This window comes from Nicotiana tabacum, chromosome 9 (genome assembly GCF_000715075.1).
Source record: "Nicotiana tabacum cultivar K326 chromosome 9, ASM71507v2, whole genome shotgun sequence".
NCBI lineage: Eukaryota > Viridiplantae > Streptophyta > Magnoliopsida > Solanales > Solanaceae > Nicotiana > Nicotiana tabacum.
The window spans coordinates 5,186,669-5,206,413 of record NC_134088.1 but is presented as its reverse complement, the minus strand read 5'-3'; the positions used below and the strand labels follow the sequence as shown (position 1 = coordinate 5,206,413).

Genomic DNA, 19,745 nt, shown 5'->3' with positions numbered 1-19,745 from the left:
TTGAACGACCAGTTGTAAATCTGGCTATTTTGAATTTCTCCCGAATGTTAGCCCACCGAGCCCATTCTGTAGAGACTTTGAAATAGGAAGAATGACATAGTTACCCACAAAAACAGAACTATTTAACCTTGTCTACCCATTTATTTTTCTACCTATAAACTAATTATATTTCCTATTCATAGTAGTTTTTGTGGGGAATTTTTTCTTTATTCTCAAATTCTTTTTTATTTCTATGCTTTTTTTTCTTTCTCGTTTTCTTCTTATTTTTTTCTTTTTTCCTTTTCTAATTTCATTTAACTTCTTTTTTTTATATTTTTTTCTCTTCATAATCTAATTTCATTTACTGTTTTTACTATTTTTTATTATTCTCTTTATTATAATATTACTAAAAAAATCAAATTGTGTACCAATTAAATATAGCTAATACAACCAAAAAATAATAACTAACAAATGATACCATTATAGTATATAGGTATACCAATAGGGTATACAATTGTATGCAAAGAATTAAAAAAAAACAATTATTAAACTGAAATAATATCAGTTGTCAATAAAACTTTCAAAAAATTCTAATAGGATCTAATTGTAAGAGTATACCGCTACATTATATAGCATAATATAATATTATTATTACTTTTTGCATTTTCTTATTTGCCCCTCACGCTGGGTAAAAGCTTAAAGCAAATTAAAAGGGAAAAGGCAAGTGAATTTACAGGTAATAAGTATACTATTACGATATATTGTATATTATTACAACATACTATTATAGTATATTTCATATTATTACAGTATACTATAACAATTATACTATAATAATATACTGTTGCAGTATAACTATATACTCCTATAGTATATTGTATATTGTAGCGGTATATCATTAGATAACTGTGTTCTTCTTCGATTATTACAATATACCATTGCAGTATATTGTAAACTATAATAGTATACTGTTGCAGTATAGCTATATACTCCTACAGTATATTGTCACGACCCGGACTTCCCACCCTCAGGAGTCGTGATGGTGCCTACTCGTGAAAGCTAGCAAGCAAACTATTAAGGTTCTACACAGTAACAATCAATCCCAAACAGTTATAAGCAGAAACTAAAGTTAAACAGATGATAAATGCGGAAAAGTTATAACATAATTATATAATCCAATACAAGTCTACCCACAGATCTGGTATCACAACTTCACGAACATCTACGAGTTACTGCAAATACTGGTCTGAAAAGAAAGTACAATTGTTCTTGAAAACAGAAAAGAGACAGTAGAAAGCTAAAACAGGGAAGGGGGACTTCAGGCTCTGCAGACGCTAGCAGATCTACCTTGGTCTCCCTGGACTGAAGGCAGCTACCTCAGCTACTGAATGGGTTCGGTACCGAAATCTGCACAAAAGGGTGCAAAATATAGTATCAGTACAATCGACCCCATATACTGAGTAAGTGTCGAGCCTAACCTCGGCAAAGTAGTGACGAGGCTAGGACACGACAATTATATATACCTGTGCAGTTAAATCATATACAGACAGAATCATAATAACATGAATCAATAGAATAAAGTGGGAAGGGGACATGTTGCAAGGAATAACAGGTTCTAACAATAAGCCAATAAAGAAACATCAATAAAGAAGCATAGTGAACATCGTATCTATATCAACAAGAATAATGAAACGGTAATACGTGCACGGCATCACCCTTCATATTTTTACTCTCGTCCTCACCATATGAAAACAACAAAAACAGCACGGCATCACCCTTCGTGCATTACCTCACATAATCATGGCACGGCATCACCCTTCGTGCATTAACTCTCAAATCATGGCACGACATCGCCCTTCGTGCATTAACACTCCTAATATCGACACGGCATCACCCTTCATGCTTTACACTCTTTCACAACATCATGCACGACATTACTCTTTGTGCTTTACACTCTTCCTCACCCAAACAATAGAAAACAATATGTCCCAGCAAGGGAATCAACAATATCAACAATAACATCCCAGCAAGGGAATCAACAATATCAACAAAACATCCCGACAAGGGATTCAACTATAAACAATCTCGTTTCAACAATTTTTTTACAAAAATGAAACTTCGATTTGAGTCAATACTCATCAATAGTCAATTATCAAGAAACAATCATAAACTTTGTTCAACATTACTAATCATCAATTGAGCATGATTGGTACATAATACGTTCACAAAATCATGATATAAGACTCACGGGCATGCTTGACACCAACATGTAGATACTCGTCACCATACCTATATGTAGTACTCGATACAAACACATTGCAAATAAATCACAACTCCTATTCCCTCAAGCTAAGGTCAGGCCAAACACTTACCTCGATTCCGCGAACAAAATTAAGCCTCAACTACCGTTTTACCTCTCGGTTCCACTTCCAATTCACTTGTATCTAGTCACAATTTACTTAATAACATTAATATATGCTAAATAAACCAATTCTAATGCATGAAAATAGATTTCCCATTGTTTTTCCCAAAAAGTCAAAAATTGACCATAGACCCGCTTGGTCAAAACCCGAAGTTCAAACCTAAACTCGATCACCCATTCACTCACGAACTAAAATATGTAATTAGTTTTGAAATCGAACCTCAAATTGAGGTCCAAATTTCCAAAATTTGAAAATCCTAACTTCTACCCAAAAATACCCAATTTCCCATGAAAAACCCTAGATTTTGAAGTGAAATCATGTAAAAAGATGTTATAGATTGAAGAAAATAAGTTAGAAATTGTTTACCTATGATTTGGCGAAGAACCTTTCTTTGGAAAATCGCCCAAGAGAGCTTAGGGTTTGAAAGAGTTTGAAAAATGAAGAAAATCCCGTCAAAAATCCCACTTATCAGGTGCAGATGTCGCAATTGCGACCAGGGGTTTGCAATTGCGAACCCTTTGAGAATCTGATGTCTTCGAAATTGCGAAGAAATTGTCGCATTTGCGACAACTAGGACTTACTGAGGCCTTCGCATTTGCGAAGAATGCTCGCAAATGCGAGCAAGGCTGACTAGGGCTTTCGCAATTGCGATCAACCCCTCGCAATTACCAAACTAACAGACTTCGCAATTGTGATCCCTGATCTCGCAATTGCGATTGCGAGATCAGAGGCCCATACCAAATTGCGAGATCAGAGGCCCATACCAGAACTGGAACCTGCAACAATTTTTCTAAGTCCAAATTCACTCCGTAGACTATCAAAACTCACCCGAGCCCTCGGGGCTCCAAACCAAACATGCACGCAAGTCTAATAACATCATATAGACTTGCTCGTGCGATCAAATCATCAAAATAACACCAACAACTACGAATTTAACCTCAAATTCATGAAATTCTTCAAGAACATTGAAATTTCTATTTTCTCAACTAAGGGCCCGATTTATACCAATTCAAATCTGATTCTTACCAAATTTTATAGATTCGACTTAATTATTATTTTAAATCTGTACCGGGCTCCGGAACTAAGATACGGGCCCGATACCATCAAGAAAATTCATCATTTCACTCCTAAAAGCCTTTATATTTTCCAGCAAATAATTTTCTTTAAAAATTCTTTTCTCGGGCTTGGGACCTCGAAATTCGATTCCGGGCATATGCCCAAGTCCCATATTTTACTACGGACCCTACGGGACCATCGGATCACGGGTCCGGGTCTGTTTACCAAGAATGTTGACCACAATCAACTTTAATTAATTTTAAAGGCCAATTTCATTATTTTTCTAAAATTTCACATAAAAGCTTTCCGGAAATGCGTCCGGACTGCGCACGCATATCAAGGTGAGATAAAAAGAGATTTTCAAGACCTCGGAACACAGTTTTGACTTTTAAAACAAGAGATGACCTTTAGGGTCATCACACATATTGTATACCGTAGCGGTATACTATTTGGTAGTTGTGTTCTTCTTCGATTTTCAGGTGAAAATTTCAATCTCAATCACCTCAAATTCAGCTTTAAATGCTATCAAATTTCAGTATGAACTTCCAGAAGGTACTATAAGCAATATTTAACAGCACACACTTTGAATCAAACAAGAAATCTTCAAAAATAAAATTGAGCTTCAAGCCCAACAATGGTAGATATTCAAATACGCATAAAATTTAGATTTGGGAAGCTTACCCGAAGATACAATAAGCAATATTTTATAGCACCTACATCGAATCAAACAATAAATCTTCAAAATAAAATTTCAAATTCTGGAGCTTCAAGCTCAACAATGGTGGGTCTTCATGCACACATAAAAATCATAAGAAGAGGAGGTAGAGCAATAGCTTGGGTTGACCCTCTTAATGAAGATCGATCTGGTAGAGGAGAAGTAGATCCATTTAAGTCTACACCAAGTAAACTTGCAAAAATGAAGTTAGATGTTTTAACATCCTGTACTTCAAATGCGAAGGTAAATAGCTACGGGCCAGGTTAATAGTCTTGGTTGCATAGGTAGGAAAAGTAAATAGTTTGGGTTTGTGTATTTAAGGGTAAATAGTTTGGGCTTAATGGGTATAAAGTGAGATTTTCTCGTAGAAACTCTACTAATAGCATGTTTGACCGTGCTTTTAAAAGCAACTTATTTTTAAAAGTATTTTTAAAAAAGGTGCTTTAGTAAAAAGCAAATTGTAATCGGATAATTAATTTGAAAAGTACTTTTGTGAAACAATTAGTATTTGGCTAAACTTTTAAAAAAAATTCTAAGTGTATTTTTCTTAGAAGTGCTTTTCAAAAAAATAATTTTCGGGAGAAGTTACATTTTTCTGCTTATCGCTTCTGCTTCTACTCAAATGGAATATTTTTCTTCCAAAAGTTGGCCAAACACCTTAACTTTGAAAAAAAAACTTTTGTCCGAAAAGCAGCACAGCCAAACATGCTATAATTAAATTACGTCATTCCAAGAATAAACTTATTTTGCTTAACCATGATTAATTTATATAAAAGAATCAACCGAAATAGCCTCCTACCTACTCTTTTAAACTTAAAATAGCTAGCAGATGTATAATGAGGGGCGGATCTACATGCTGATTTTGGGTGCTCAAGCACCCATTATCTTTGACAAGATTTAGTAAATCTGTATAGGTAATTATAAAATTATTTAGATAAGTATTGATTGAGCACCCATAACTAAACTCTTTTTTTCGCTTCTTTCAAAATTTTTATCAGTGAGAACCTACGACTTTAAAATCCTGGATCCGTCACTGTGTATAATCTATATATAATTCATGTGTAATATATGTATAACCGTGTATAATTAATGTATTATATATATATATATATATATATATATATATATATATATATATATATATATATATATATATATATATATCGACTAAAAAAAGTAAACATTGAATATGACCGGCTATTTGTGTAACAGAGAGTTTCCTTTTCTTCCTGCAATTTCTTCTTAATATAGTTAGGCAGATATCACCTGAAGTCCACGTTTCAGACTTTTGTTATTTGATTGTGTCACGGCAAAATAAACCTCAAGATAATCAGCGAAAGTTTGGTGATAAAATATGAAATAACATCTTATTTTCTTTGAAATTTAAGAAAGTGCTTTTAGTTTTGAGCTTATCATCTAATAGACGTATTGAAAAATATCGATTAGAATTTTGATAAAGTTGATTCCACCAAAAGATTGATAATTTTATCTCAAAAATAAAGAGTAATCAATATCCAAATCCAAATAAACATTTAAACATCTAATAGACGTACTGAAAAAATTTTGTTTCTAAATGAGAGGCATACGTCAACTATGCCTAGTGGATTATTATAATCAATTAATATACGCGGCGAACGGACTTAGTCTTTGAAATCAAGAACGTAATTAACTCTCTTTCACTTTTATACTTTTCTGAGACTTTTTTTTTTTTTAAATAAATAACTAGTATTAGTACTCGCGCGATGCGCGAACACATATTATGTCAAATTGTAATCTATGTTGTTTGAATTATGTGCAAATAACCTTAAAATATAAACCTTTCATATAAAAATTATATAACATTAGATATTAATTTTGAAGCAAGATATGAAATATTATTCAAATCTCGTAGTAGACAACTTTTATTTTATTTGTAGCAACCTAATTCCTTGATTTTAGTACTTGTATTTCGTTTTGGTGTCAATATTAAAAAATACTAAATATGTCATGTTGTGATCTGTGTTGTTTGAGCACATTATATCATATTATTTTAAGAAAATTCTTATTATCACTTTGTTTTTGACTGAAAGTCAAATATGTCTTATTCATCACATCATTTTATGCAAATTCTTTTTTATTTTTGTTCTTTTCTTATAGTTATTGTATTATTTAATATTATTATACTGTCATATAATTTTTTTATTAGCTTAATAATTTAATTAATATCTTGCTTATTATCTTTTTAATAGTCTTTAATAAATATAAATATTTTATTCTTGAAATTTGGTATATTTTTATGCTTGTATCCTCTTATTCGAAATTTTTTTATCATTTAAATTTATCATTAATATTTTTAAATATAATTTAATTATTTAATTTATTTATTTTTCCATTAATTTAAAGTATAAATCACACTAACTTTATTTTTTTATACATCTCTTCCCTACTGTATTTTAAATAGTTTTTATATTAATATTTTACCTATAACCAAAATAATATCATATTTTATTTTAAATTGTAACTTTGAATTAGTCTAAAATATTAATACATAAGTTATTTGATTATTACGTTCCAAATATATTGAGTTCTCTTATAATTATTTTTGTATTAGATGCAGTTAAATTTTCTTTTCTTTTTAGCTTTAAGATAAAAATTTAATTTTTAATTATCATTAGTAAAATTACCTATATTAGAAATTAATTTATATTTTTAAAATTTTAATTTAATCATAGAAAATGTTTTCTTTATTGTTTGAACATATTATATCTAAATATTGTAGTAATATTTTTACTATTTTATTTTTTTACATGACATTTTCAAAAATAAAAAAAATTATGAAATAAAAAAATCTTATCTTAAATTTAAATAATTCTTATAATTCTATGTTGTAAATTGGACCGCAATTTCAAAATATTATGCTTTGCTTTCAAACTTAAACTAACTGCACTCAATTCATATATTAATCATAGGAAAATATTTTCTTAATTGTTTGAATACATTATATCTAACTATTGTAGTAATATTTTCACTATCATTTTATTTCTTTACGTAAATTATTTTTCTTTTAGTTTTAAGATTCAAATTTAATTTCTAATTTTCATTAGTACCTGTATTATGTATTTTTAAATATGTATTTGTTTTTTTATTTTTCATAAATAAGATTTCAATTTCGTGGTATTCTCCATAGTTTGAGCATTCTCAATATAGTTTTAAAAACTTTCTAGTCTCAAATTCAAATAGTCTTTACCTTTCTTTCTAATAGTAAATTTTTAATAAATTAATTGCTATTTTTTAATCTAATATATAGTTTTATTACGTTTTATGTGGCTTTTCATTAATTTGTAACTTTATTTAATATTATTATCACTACTATTCTTAATATAATATAGATAAATATATATAAATTTTTGTAATTATAAAATAAATATTTATTTTGTTTTGAAAATATTTATCGAAAATTTAAAAAACTTTAAGTTTTGATAATATTTTTAAGTATTGTATATTTACATTTATTTTATTTTCTAAATTTATGATTTACAAATTTCCTCACATTATCTCTAATTTATTTTTATTATTCAATATTTTAGTTTTTGATTTTATCTATTAGACTTGAGTTATGTGGACTTATCCATATTATGATTTTTCTTATCATAATATAAAAAAACTTTCTCATCTCAAATTTAAATAAGTTTTACCCTTTTCTCTATAATAAAAAATCTGAATTTTTATTTTTCTCTATTTATTAATATATATATATATTGCAATCATAAAATAAATATTTATTTTGTTTTAAAAAAAACTCTCGAAAATTTAAAATTTTTTAAGTCACTACTATTCTTTATATAATATAGATAAATATATATAAATTTTTGTAATCATAAAATAAATATTTATTTTGTTTTAAAAATATTTCTCGAAAATTTTAAATTTTTTAAGTTTTAATAATATTTTTAAGTATTGTATATTTACATTTATTTTATTTTCTAAACTTATGATTTACAAATTTCCTCACATTATCTGTAATTTATTTTTATTATTCAATATTTTAGTTTTTGAATTTATCTATTAGACTTGAGTTATGTGGACTTATCCATATTATGACTTTTTTTATCATAATATAAAAAACTTTCTCATCTCAAATTTAAATAAATTTTACCCTTTTATCTATGATAAAAAATCTAAATTTTTATTTTTTTTCTATTTATTAATATATATAAATTTTTGTAATCATAAAATAAATATTTATTTTGTTTTTAATATATTTCTCAAAAATTTTAAATTTTTTAAGTATTTTGTATTTACATTTATTTTATTTTCTAAACTTATGATTTACAATTTTCCTCACATTATCTCTAACTTATTTTTATTATTCAATATTTTAGTTTTTGATTTTATCTATTAGACTTGAGTTATGTGGACTTATCCATATTATGACTTTTCTTATCATAATATAAAAAATTTCTCATCTCAAATTTAAATAAGTTTTACCTTTTCTCTATGATAAAAAATCTGAATTTTAATTTTTTCTCTATTTATTATTTATTTTTAATATTATATTATTCAATAACTAATATTATTACATTGTCATGTGAATTTTTATTGGCTTATTTGAATTTAATATATATTTCTATCACACTCATTCTAATATAATATTGATAAAAATTTAAAAACTTTCTCATCTCAAATTCAAATAATTTTTAGCATTCTATTTTCTAATTTGGACCGCATTTTAAAAAAGTATGTTATGCTTTCAAATTTAAATTAACTGCATTCAATTCAAATATTAATCACAACAAAATATTTTCTTAATTATTTGAACACATTATATCTAAATGTTGCAGTAATATTTACGTATAAAATATTCGTTTGCATGATTTATCAATATTAATATGACTTTATTAGTCTTGTTATTAAAATATTTTTTCTGGATTATTTAATTTTTTTACCTTTTAAATAATTTGTATACTTTATGTAAGATTTTAATTTGCTGCTTGAATTTATTTAATTTTTAAACTCAATAAATTTTTAATATCGTAAGTAAATTTAATTTTATTTTATCACTCCAAAGTGCAAATAGTCATAGCTTATCTCAATTTATATCTTCTATATTTTTTATTTTTTTATTCTAGTTTTTAATTAATTTTTTACCTCCATATTTCTAGCTAATATAGAAGAAAATCTATGAGTGAATCAATATATATATATATATATATATATATATATTTACAAATATACATATAAATATAAATATAGATATAAATATTGGATTTGTCTAAGATCTATTTGGATTATGTATAAAATTTATTAAACTACTTTCATTAATTATGTTTCCATTTATAATTTTTAATTATTAATGTTGTCCTAAAATTGCCAAGTGGCTTCATTTTAGCTTGCCACTTGGCTTAACCACAATGCATATTACTCTCCTTTTAATATTATATAGATTATGGTCACGCATTTTAAGTCTTCACAGCTTAAAACAATGGTCAAATAATACAATAACGATATCACTTTAATGAAATTATTATTACAATGACCCCTTTTATATTTGTTAACCAAGTCGTTGTACAAAATCTGCTTTTCTTAAATCTGAACTTTCGTTATTTTAAAGTTATGAACTATTGATGAATGGAATGAAAACCATATCGGTCCGGGATGAGATTCTTGGCCTCCTTATAAAACTTGCGCAATCCTCCTGGCTTCGAGCTAGCTTCTGGGGTGAAATTAGACTCAAGATTTATTTTGATAAGATATCCAACCAGGCCTGTGATCGATGGGGCCCCCAGAAGAGGGGCGGAATGCCCTCGGACAGAATATACGGATCTAAGCGTGAGAGAGTAGAGAGTATGATGAATGGAATGAATCCCATATCGGACCGAGATGAGATCCATAGTCTCCTTATAAGGCTTGGGCAATCCTCCTCCCTTAGAACTTGCTTTTGTAGTGGAGTTAGACTCAAGAATTATTATTAGGCCCATGATCGATGTAGGCCCCCAGAAGGGGAGGGGGGGGGAATGCCCTCGGACAGAATATACAGATCTGGGCGTGAGAGAGGGTGATGAATGGAATGAATCCATATCGGACCAGGATGAGATCCCTAGTCTCCTTATATGGCTTGGTCATCCTCTTCCCTTGATATGATATTAGACTAGGCCCTTGATCAATATGGGCCCCCAAAAGAAGGGGGCAGAATGCCCCTAGACAGAATATACAGATCTGGGCGTGAGAGAGGGTGATGAATGGAATGAATCCCATATCGGATCGGGATGAGATCCCTAGTCTCCTTATAAGGCTTGGGCAATCCTCCTTCCTATAAGCTAGTTTTTGACGTGAAGTTAGACTCAAGATTTATTTTGATATGGTATCAGAGTTAAGCTCGTGATCGATGTAGTCCCCAGAAGGTGTGGGGGGAGGGGGAGGGAATGCATGCCCTCAGACAAAATATACGGATCTGGGCGTGAGAGAGGTTGATGAATGGAATGAATCTCATATTTGACCGGGATGAAATCCCTAGTCTCCTTATAATGGTTGAGCAATCCTCCTCCCTTCGAACTAGCTTTTGGGGTGTGAGTTAGATCCATCATTTATTACGACGACCGTCTTTCTTAAAAAGTGTAAAAAACATTAAAAGAAAGACAATATAAAGTGATTATACACTTTCTGACGTCTTCGATTAATGTGAGAAATCATTCTCTTGACCTTCGTTGTCACTCCAAAAAGATTGAAGGCAAGTTGCTAAAATAATGTGTAATCAAGAATGTTTTTGATTTGTTGATGTCAACCTAATCTTTTTCCAAACTTTTATTGTTACTTTTGAGTTTCTTATAGTTTCAGCAGTACTAGAAAAAAAAAACAAGAAATTGGACAGTTTAACTTTAATTTTCATATTCATGAGTAAACAAATGTGCCTCAAATAAGAAGCATTAAAATTAAATCCAGCGTCAACTTTGGTTTACTATTCAATGTATTTGTATGGTGCACTATTCAAAATATTGTTTTCTTTTGATTCAAGATTTAGTGCCTCCAAGTCTTTGTCCTAATTCTCACTTTAAACAAGGGCTATATATAATTTATAATCATATTTCCTCATGTAAGCGTCTTCTTGTGATTTGTAGGTCACGGAGTAGTGATAAAATTGCCTCCATATGACTTATAGGTTACGACTTCGAGCCATAGAATCAGCCAATAATGATTGCATTCAAACTCTACGTGAACGCGATATGCTTCGTGCACCGGACTGCCCTTTTTCTTCCTCCCGTAAGGGTTACTCTATTCTGGATTTGCACATAATTTTAATTTGGATTTATTTGAAATGTCTAACATGTTTTTTAAAAATAAAAAATAAAATAAAAATAGCTACTATTGCACTATGCGCCAATTAAATAAGCAGGCTTGTAATCATGCTGAATATACTTTTCATTTCTTAGTAACAAGTAGGCATTCTATAATATTTGTTATTCTCAAAATATGTACACTTTTTTACATTTTCTTAGTATAAGAAGCAGCCGCTCTAAATTCTATGACAACTTAAATAAATAAAAACAAAATCATGATGAAATGTACTCAACATTTTTGTAGTAACAACTAGCCATTTCTAAAAGATACCTCAAACTCTAAAGATATACTCACACTACACTTTTTTAATACTCCCTCCGCTTTAACTGTTTTTCTTTTATTGTTTTCACATATATAAAGAAAATCACCTTTTAGTATTAATTAAAAATAAAATTGACTAAATTAGGCTTAATTTATTCATTGAAAATATAACAAATACTCCTAGGCTTTTTACTCTAAGGTCAACTTTAAAAAAAAGAAATTAATTTCTTCTAATATTTGAAAAAAATCAAATATTGTGGACCATAAAAAAGTCAAAAAATTAATTAAAATGAACCGGAGGGAGTGACAAATAGATATTCTACAACAGCTTCAATGTGATCATTTAAGATCGTCTTAAGTAGCATCTCCACTATCCAATGAAAATACCTCAAATTCACACTACATTTAACAACAAAAGTGGGGTTTGGGGAGGGTAGTGAGGACGCAAACCTTATCTTTATTCCGAGGGAGTAGAGTGGTTATTTCCAAAAAATCCTGTGCTCAAGAAGACGAACATAGATAATAAATCAATATCATCAATAGAAATCATCCTAATAATAACAACAACGACATAAGGACCAAAAAAACAATAACAACAACAAGTAAATAAGGCCTGGTAGTATAAAAAGCGGAAGTCACACTACATTTAATTTATAACAAGTAGCTATTCTACAACAACTTCAATGTCCGACACCCACCTATGGCCTAATTAAATTTGAATTCGCGTCGGAAAGTTCTACATAGGGAAATAAAATGCTCCGTAATAAACGGAACTTCATATTTAGGGCTCAAACCCGATATTTTTAATTAAAAATAAAGGAGTACTTACTGCTCTATCACAATGAAAATAAGGTAATCCATTTCAATGTGATCATTTAAGATTGTCTTAAGCAGCCCAACTACCCAATGAAAACACACAGTTTCCACAATTCTTTCTTTTAAATAGAAAATTTGCAGGTAACCTTAGACCTATATTTATCTTCTTTTTCCCATCTTCCTATTCCTTTCTGCAGCACTGGAATTATTGTTTATATATATTCTTAGTGGAAAGATGATTCTGAAAGATATATACAACCATTCGTATATTCCTTGCATATAGTCATTTCCTTCACTGGTCCCTTCTAGCGCTATGTTTTGTAACGCAAAAAAATTAGGTATACTTTTTTCTATGAAAATCATTATAAATTGTGTGAGGTTGGCAATTATTATAAACTCCCATGTTAAGTTTTGCTGATCATTTATTTTTATGTCCAATTCTACAAATATAGATCATTATAATTCCCTTGTTTACTCCCTTGCTCATGTTAATTACGTACTAGTTATTCTCGAAATATTACTTAATAGATGCTGAATCACGTTACATGCATTTATTAGAATTTCTTTTCACATGTACAAACTTTTTGAAACTTAAAACCACAAACATTAATCAACTCAATGTCGTCCGTCACATAAAGAAATTCAGCAAGCCTCGTGAAAGTGCATGCTTTACTAATGGGGGCGTTGGCGTAACTATAACTCAGGGTCGCATGAGCGGATTTAGGGGGCGGAAGGGGGTTTATTCGAACCCCATTTATCAGAAAATTACATACAAGATAAAATTCGTTTTGTGCCTTTATATACTATATTTTGAATCCCTTTTACACAACCCAAAAACATAGCTCTTTTATAAGGTTGTTGGTTCAATTAGTCTCTTTTAATTATTTAATTTTTTTTTGTTTTGAACCCCCTTAGCGAAAATTTTGTCTCCGTCACTGCTCAGGGGCCATAAGATGTAGAATGTGAGATATATATGGGTTCATCTGAATCTATTAGCTTTGACTCGAATACTCTAATACTCTATATATGTCAAAAAATTCACTAAATAAGTACACATGATTGATTTTGAAAAACCAATAAATCAAATGAATTATAGTAAAATACCGAATTCAACCCATAAAGTTCACATTCTTGATTCGCGTTTGCTATCACTTTGATGCACATAGGACTATACATAAAACAGAAGGTGGGTTTCTTTCCATGATATACTAAGTACCTACAATCTTTACAGTTTTGTTGCATGTTGCATCAGCAAAGTGATCAAATAATAAGAACCTATAGTAACAAAAAAAGGACATGACTTAACCCAGAATTGAAGCTTACCAACCAAAAAGGAAATATTACGGAAAAATGATACTATATCGCCGCTGTAAAAATAATTGTCGAAAAAATGTATAAAATTTATAGATATTTTATATATATATACATTTTGTATGTTATATACAAAAATTATACAAATTATATATATTTTTTTGGCTACCAGATATAAATAGATTCGGGTGCGGACTAAAAGTAATAATACCCCAAATACTACTGCATTAACAGACCAAAAATGACATCATCTTTTAAATCACTTGAGCCGACAAATATACCAAAAAAAGAGTTGTCTTGCAAAAATATCCTATCCTTAGACCTTGTCTTAACTTAAGCGTGCTTATAACCTAGATTATCTTCAACTTCACACCTCATCCTCCACTAATTAATACACTAATCCCACAAGTAATTCCTAAACCTTCTCATGGTTAGGCCTAATGACATGTAAACCATCAAAGAAATTTAATTTTTGTGCACTGAAAGTGTATAAAAGTTTGCGAAAAGTAAATATTTGTAGTGAATTTGATATAATAATCTAAAAAATAGACAATAACCTTATTACGACGGGTCTAGTTGCAATGACAATATAATAATTATTTACACTGTTGATGTATATAACTTAAATCCGCCATCAAATATATGCCGGTTTAATTTAACAATGCACAAGTGGCATTTAGACACGTTCACATGTGTTCCATGTCTATTTGACAAACATATTTCAAGTCAAAAATCTTTGGCGCCAAACGGAACGTTCCCTTCTTCAACGGCAGTTAGGCACAAATATAACATATTTAATTCTTTTTCCTAATCTTTTGCCTTGCTTCATGGCACTGAACAATTTTCAAGATTTCATCAACTTATTATAATAAAATAACGTCTATGGACAAGTCCACATATACACACACATATAGATATACATATACACCTAAAAAAGAAAAGCGTTCGGTGCATTAAGCTTCCGTTATGCGCGGGTTCTGGGGAAGGGCAGGAACACAAGGGTCTATTGTATGCAGCCTTACCCTGCATTTCTGCAAGAGGGTATTTCTACGATTCGAACACGTGACCTCCTGGTCATAGAGGCGGACCAAGAATTTAACTTTATGGGTTCATTTTTAAGGGTTTTAGCATTGAACCCGTTATATTATTAAAGTTATGGGTTCAAATATATTATTTTTGCAATTTTACTAAATTTTTACTCCACGTCAAAAGTTACAGGTTCAATTGAACCCGCCATTAATAATTTAATACGCTACATACCCCTGCCTAGTCACATGCCAATAACTTTACCAGTTACGTCAGGGCTCCCATATATATGTATATATATATATATATATATATATATATATATATATATATATATATATATATATATATACCTGTTGTACACAGTCTTACCCTGCATTTCCGCAAGAGGCTGTTTCTATGGCTTGAACCCGTGATCTCCTAGTCACATGACAGTAACTTTACCGGTTACACTAAAGCTCAGCTTCCATATATATACACCTAGCTAATGCCATTAATTTCTTACTATTCTAATTCTCATGATTGGTGCAATACCAATAAAAATGGGCTACTCCAAGTTTTCCAAGTACAATTTCTTCTTCTTGATTATGGTTTTCTCTTTGGCCTTAGGCCAAAAAAATGATCAGATTTTAAATGATAGCGCCTCGCTTCTTTCATTCATGGCTGGGATAGTTTCTGATCCTTACCATGCATTAGAAAGTTGGAATTCTTCTAACATTCATTTATGCAACTGGACTGGAGTTGGATGTGATCAGAAAACGAATAGAGTTGTTGAGCTTGATCTTAGTCACCATTCGTTACGAGGGACGATTTCTTCTGCTCTATCTGGTCTATCATTCTTGCAAATTCTTGATTTATCTGGTAACTTATTTGAAGGTAAAATTCCAGCTGAATTAGGCTATCTTTTAAAGCTTAATCAGCTTAGTTTGTCTTCTAATCTTCTTGATGGTAAAATCCCAATTGAGTTAGGACTACTTCATAAATTGAAGTATCTTGATTTAGGAAGTAATAATCTTTCTGGTGAAATTCCTGTGCCTTTGTTCTGTAATTGTTCTGCTTCTTTACAATATATGGATCTTTCTAATAATTCACTTAGTGGTGAAATTCCTATGAACAATCAATGTGAACTTAAGGAGTTGAAGTTTCTTCTTCTTTGGTCTAACAATCTTGTTGGTGAAGTACCTAAATCTCTTTCAAATTCTTCTAAACTAGAATGGCTTGATATTGAGTCGAATTTGTTAAGCGGTGAGCTTCCTTCTGATATTGTAAGTAAAATGCCGAAGTTACAATTTCTTTACTTGTCCTACAACAACTTCATTACCCATAGAAATAATACTGACCTGACGCCTTTTTTTGCTTCCCTAGTTAATTCTTCAAACTTACAAGAACTTGAGTTAGCTGGAAATAATCTTGGCGGGGTATTACCTCCTATTATTGGTAATATCTCCAAAAACCTTGCACAGATTCATCTTGACGATAATCTTATCTATGGTACTATTCCTATACAAATTTCCAACCTTGGCAACCTTACTCTTTTGAACTTGTCTAGTAATCATCTCAATGGTACAATTCCTCTTGAGTTGTGTCAAATGGGAAAACTCGAGAGGCTTTATCTGTCGAATAACTCACTCTCGGGTGTCATTCCTTCTGCTTTTGGGAATCTTTCTCATTTAGGCCTTCTTGATTTGTCGAAAAACAAGCTCTCTGGATTGATCCCCGATGGCTTTTCCAATCTTTCGCAGTTGAGAAGACTTCTGTTGCATAACAATCAGCTCTCTGGAACGATACCCTCGAGTCTAGGACAATGCATTAACTTAGAAATTCTTGACCTTTCTCACAACAGAATCTCAGGCAAAATTCCAAGTGAAGTTGCTGGTTTGAGCAGCTTGAAAATCTATCTTAACTTGTCCAACAATCATTTACATGGTCCTATTCCCTTAGAACTTAGCAAAATGGACATGGTGTTGGCCATTGATTTGTCTTCAAATAATCTCTCAGCTACTGTCCCTTCACAACTTGGTAGCTGCATTGCTCTTGAATACCTTAATCTATCGCGTAATGCTTTAGAAGGCGCTCTTCCATCATCGATAGGAAGATTGCCTTACCTTAAGGAACTTGACGTTTCGTTCAACGTATTCAATGGAGAGATACCACAAAGTTTTCAGGTTTCATCAACTTTGCAAAAGCTCAACTTTTCCTACAACCATTTCTCCGGGAACGTGACAGATAGTGGCACATTTTCATCATTAACCGTCACCTCTTTCTTGGGAAATTTCCAGCTTTGTGGCTCAATACAAGGAATGAAAAGCTGCCATAAAAAGAGAAGTCTTCATTTCATAATCACAATCCTCCTTTCATTGCTTATAACTCCCATATTTTGCATTGTTGGCTACCCTTTGGTCTTAAGATCCAAATTCAGAAGCCAATGGACAGGTAAAGTAGCTGAAGATACAGAACAAGGTGAGAAGAAAGAGCAAAAGTACCCAAGAATATCTCATATGCAGCTTATTGAAGCCACAGGAGGTTTTAGTAGCTCGAGCCTAATAGGAGCGGGTAGATATGGGCGTGTTTACAAGGGAGTGTTAAGAAATAACATGAGAATAGCTGTCAAAGTAATTGACTCAAAAACAGCTGGAGAGAGCTTTAAAAGGGAATGCCAAATCTTGAAAAGGACTAGGCACAGGAATTTGATTAGGATCATAACAACATGTAGCAGGCCGGATTTCAAAGCTCTTGTTTTTCCATTGATGTCAAATGGAAGCTTAGAAAACCATCTGTATCCGAGTGATGGACTGAGACATCAATTGGATTTGGCTCAAGTGGTTAGCATTTGCAGTGATGTAGCAGAAGGGGTGGCCTATCTCCACCATTATTCGCCTGTTAAAGTCGTGCACTGTGACCTAAAACCGAGCAACATTCTTCTTGATTACAACATGACAGCTTTGGTTACAGATTTTGGTATTTCAAGATTAGTAAAAGCTGCTGAGGAAAATATCAATCACATTGATGAATCAGTTTCTTATAACTCCACAGATGGCTTACTTTGTGGATCAATTGGTTACATTGCTCCTGGTTAGTTTAATGTACAAAATCATATACTATGGTAACTAAGAAGGGAAGCCTTGGCGTAACTGTTAAAGTTGTTGCCATGTGACCAGGAGGTCACAAGTTCGAGCCGTGAAAACAAACTCTTGCAGAATTGCAGGGTAAGGCTGCACACAATAGACCCTTGTGGTTCAACCCTTCCCTGTACCCCGCGCATAGCGGGAGCTTAGTGCATCGATCAGCCCTTTATTATGATAACTAATATTGTGTTCTAAGTTTCTGTTCACTGTTTCATTGATTGCAGAATATGGAATGGGAAAGAGGGCTTCAACAAAAGGAGATGTATATAGCTTTGGAGTACTTTTACTTGAGATTGTGACAGGAAAACGTCCCACGGATATTCTTTTTCAACAAGGTTCGAGCTTGCACGAATGGGTAAAGAGTCAGTATCCACATAAACTCGAGCCTATGATTGACGAAACACTACAAAGATATCCACAAGGTGACACAGTTCCATCCGATAGCAAGATGTGGCGCGATATTGTGTTCGAGTTGATTGAACTTGGCCTAATGTGCACACAGTATAATCCTTCAACTAGGCCAACAATGATGGATGTAGCACTTGAGATTGGCAGGCTAAAGCAATATATTTCAAGTCCTTGTAACTTTGTTGCTGAAGATGTTACAACAAAAGATTAACAGTTTTTGATCTTAGAAACATCAGCAGAGAAACTATGCTAAAGTGCTTTCACGGGTTCGAGCCTTGGAAATAGCCTCTTGCAGAAATGCAGGATAAGACTACGTACGATAGACCCTTGCGGTCCGGCCCTTCTTCGGACCCCGCGCATAACGGGAGCATAGTGCACCGGCCTGCCCTTTTTTCTTTCATTGTATTTCTATGTTTTTTTTTTCTTTCTTTTTTCCCCTTATTTTAGAGAAGCTTTTATGTTTGTTCAATTGTGATCCATTTTCTTAGCTTTGATCCTGAAAATTTCTTCAGGTGAGCTACACAAGTAGTGTGTTTGATATGACAAAAGTTCTTTTCGAGGAAAATATTATTTTTCGCGAGGAAGTCAATTTCTGGTGTCTGGTTGTTAAAAGAATAACAGGGAACATATGATACTTTTCTTAATTATAGTCGAAAGTCATATTTCTTACGTTATTCTAACTCTAAACTTCATATTACTTGCTCCGATACTTAAGCTTTATATTAATATTTATTAGTTAAAGATTTCACCTAAGCACTCCCTAATTTGCTAAGAGTATTATTAATCTTTAATATATATATTTTTCAGAAAAATATTCTTAAACTAATAATTTTAATAAAATAATACTTTCAATACTCAAAAATTATTTTTAAATTATACTTTTAATTTAAAAACATTTTTCATGAAAAATGATTTTAATTTGTTTAATCCTTTTACGACTTGTTCTTTCTTGATCATGATTAGGAGTGGCAAACGAGCGGGTCGGTTCAGATTGGATGGGTTGATCGAAAACGGGAAATGTAAAAATGAATAAATTATCCGACCCAATCCATATTCAATACGGATAAAAAATGAGTTAGCCGGCGGATAATATGGATATCCATATATTTATGTCTTCTTGAATATGATCACTTTTGGCAGAATTCCTGGTCTCCCAAACTTGAGGAACCCCCAATTCGAGTCTTTGCATATGTAAAAGTTAATGTAGACATATAAAATTTATTGGGTCTAATCCATACAAAATTCGGATTAAATTCAATGGGGTTAAATAATTAATTTGGGCTTTACAAGTTAAATTTGTCCATTTTATTA

General features: G+C 31.3%; 1 protein-coding gene across 1 annotated transcript; it reads left to right on the top strand.

The window, feature by feature from the left end:
• The first annotated feature begins 15,426 nt into the window (after positions 1–15,426).
• LOC107822341 (putative leucine-rich repeat receptor-like serine/threonine-protein kinase At2g24130) lies at positions 15,427–19,108 on the top strand. Its single transcript, XM_016648868.2, has 2 exons — positions 15,427–17,973; positions 18,251–19,108. Exons 1-2 carry the CDS (start codon positions 15,444–15,446, stop codon positions 18,643–18,645), a joined length of 2,925 nt encoding a protein of 974 aa, XP_016504354.1. The 5' UTR covers positions 15,427–15,443; the 3' UTR covers positions 18,646–19,108.
• The last annotated feature ends 637 nt before the right edge of the window (positions 19,109–19,745 follow it).

Bases quoted from the DNA above. Each gene is read 5' to 3' on its own strand.
- LOC107822341 (XM_016648868.2), top strand. From the start codon at position 15,444: ATGGGCTACTCCAAGTTTTCCAAGTACAATTTCTTCTTCTTGATTATG. The intron at 17,974-18,250 runs GTTAGTTTAATG...CATTGATTGCAG, and splicing joins AATTGGTTACATTGCTCCTG to AATATGGAATGGGAAAGAGG.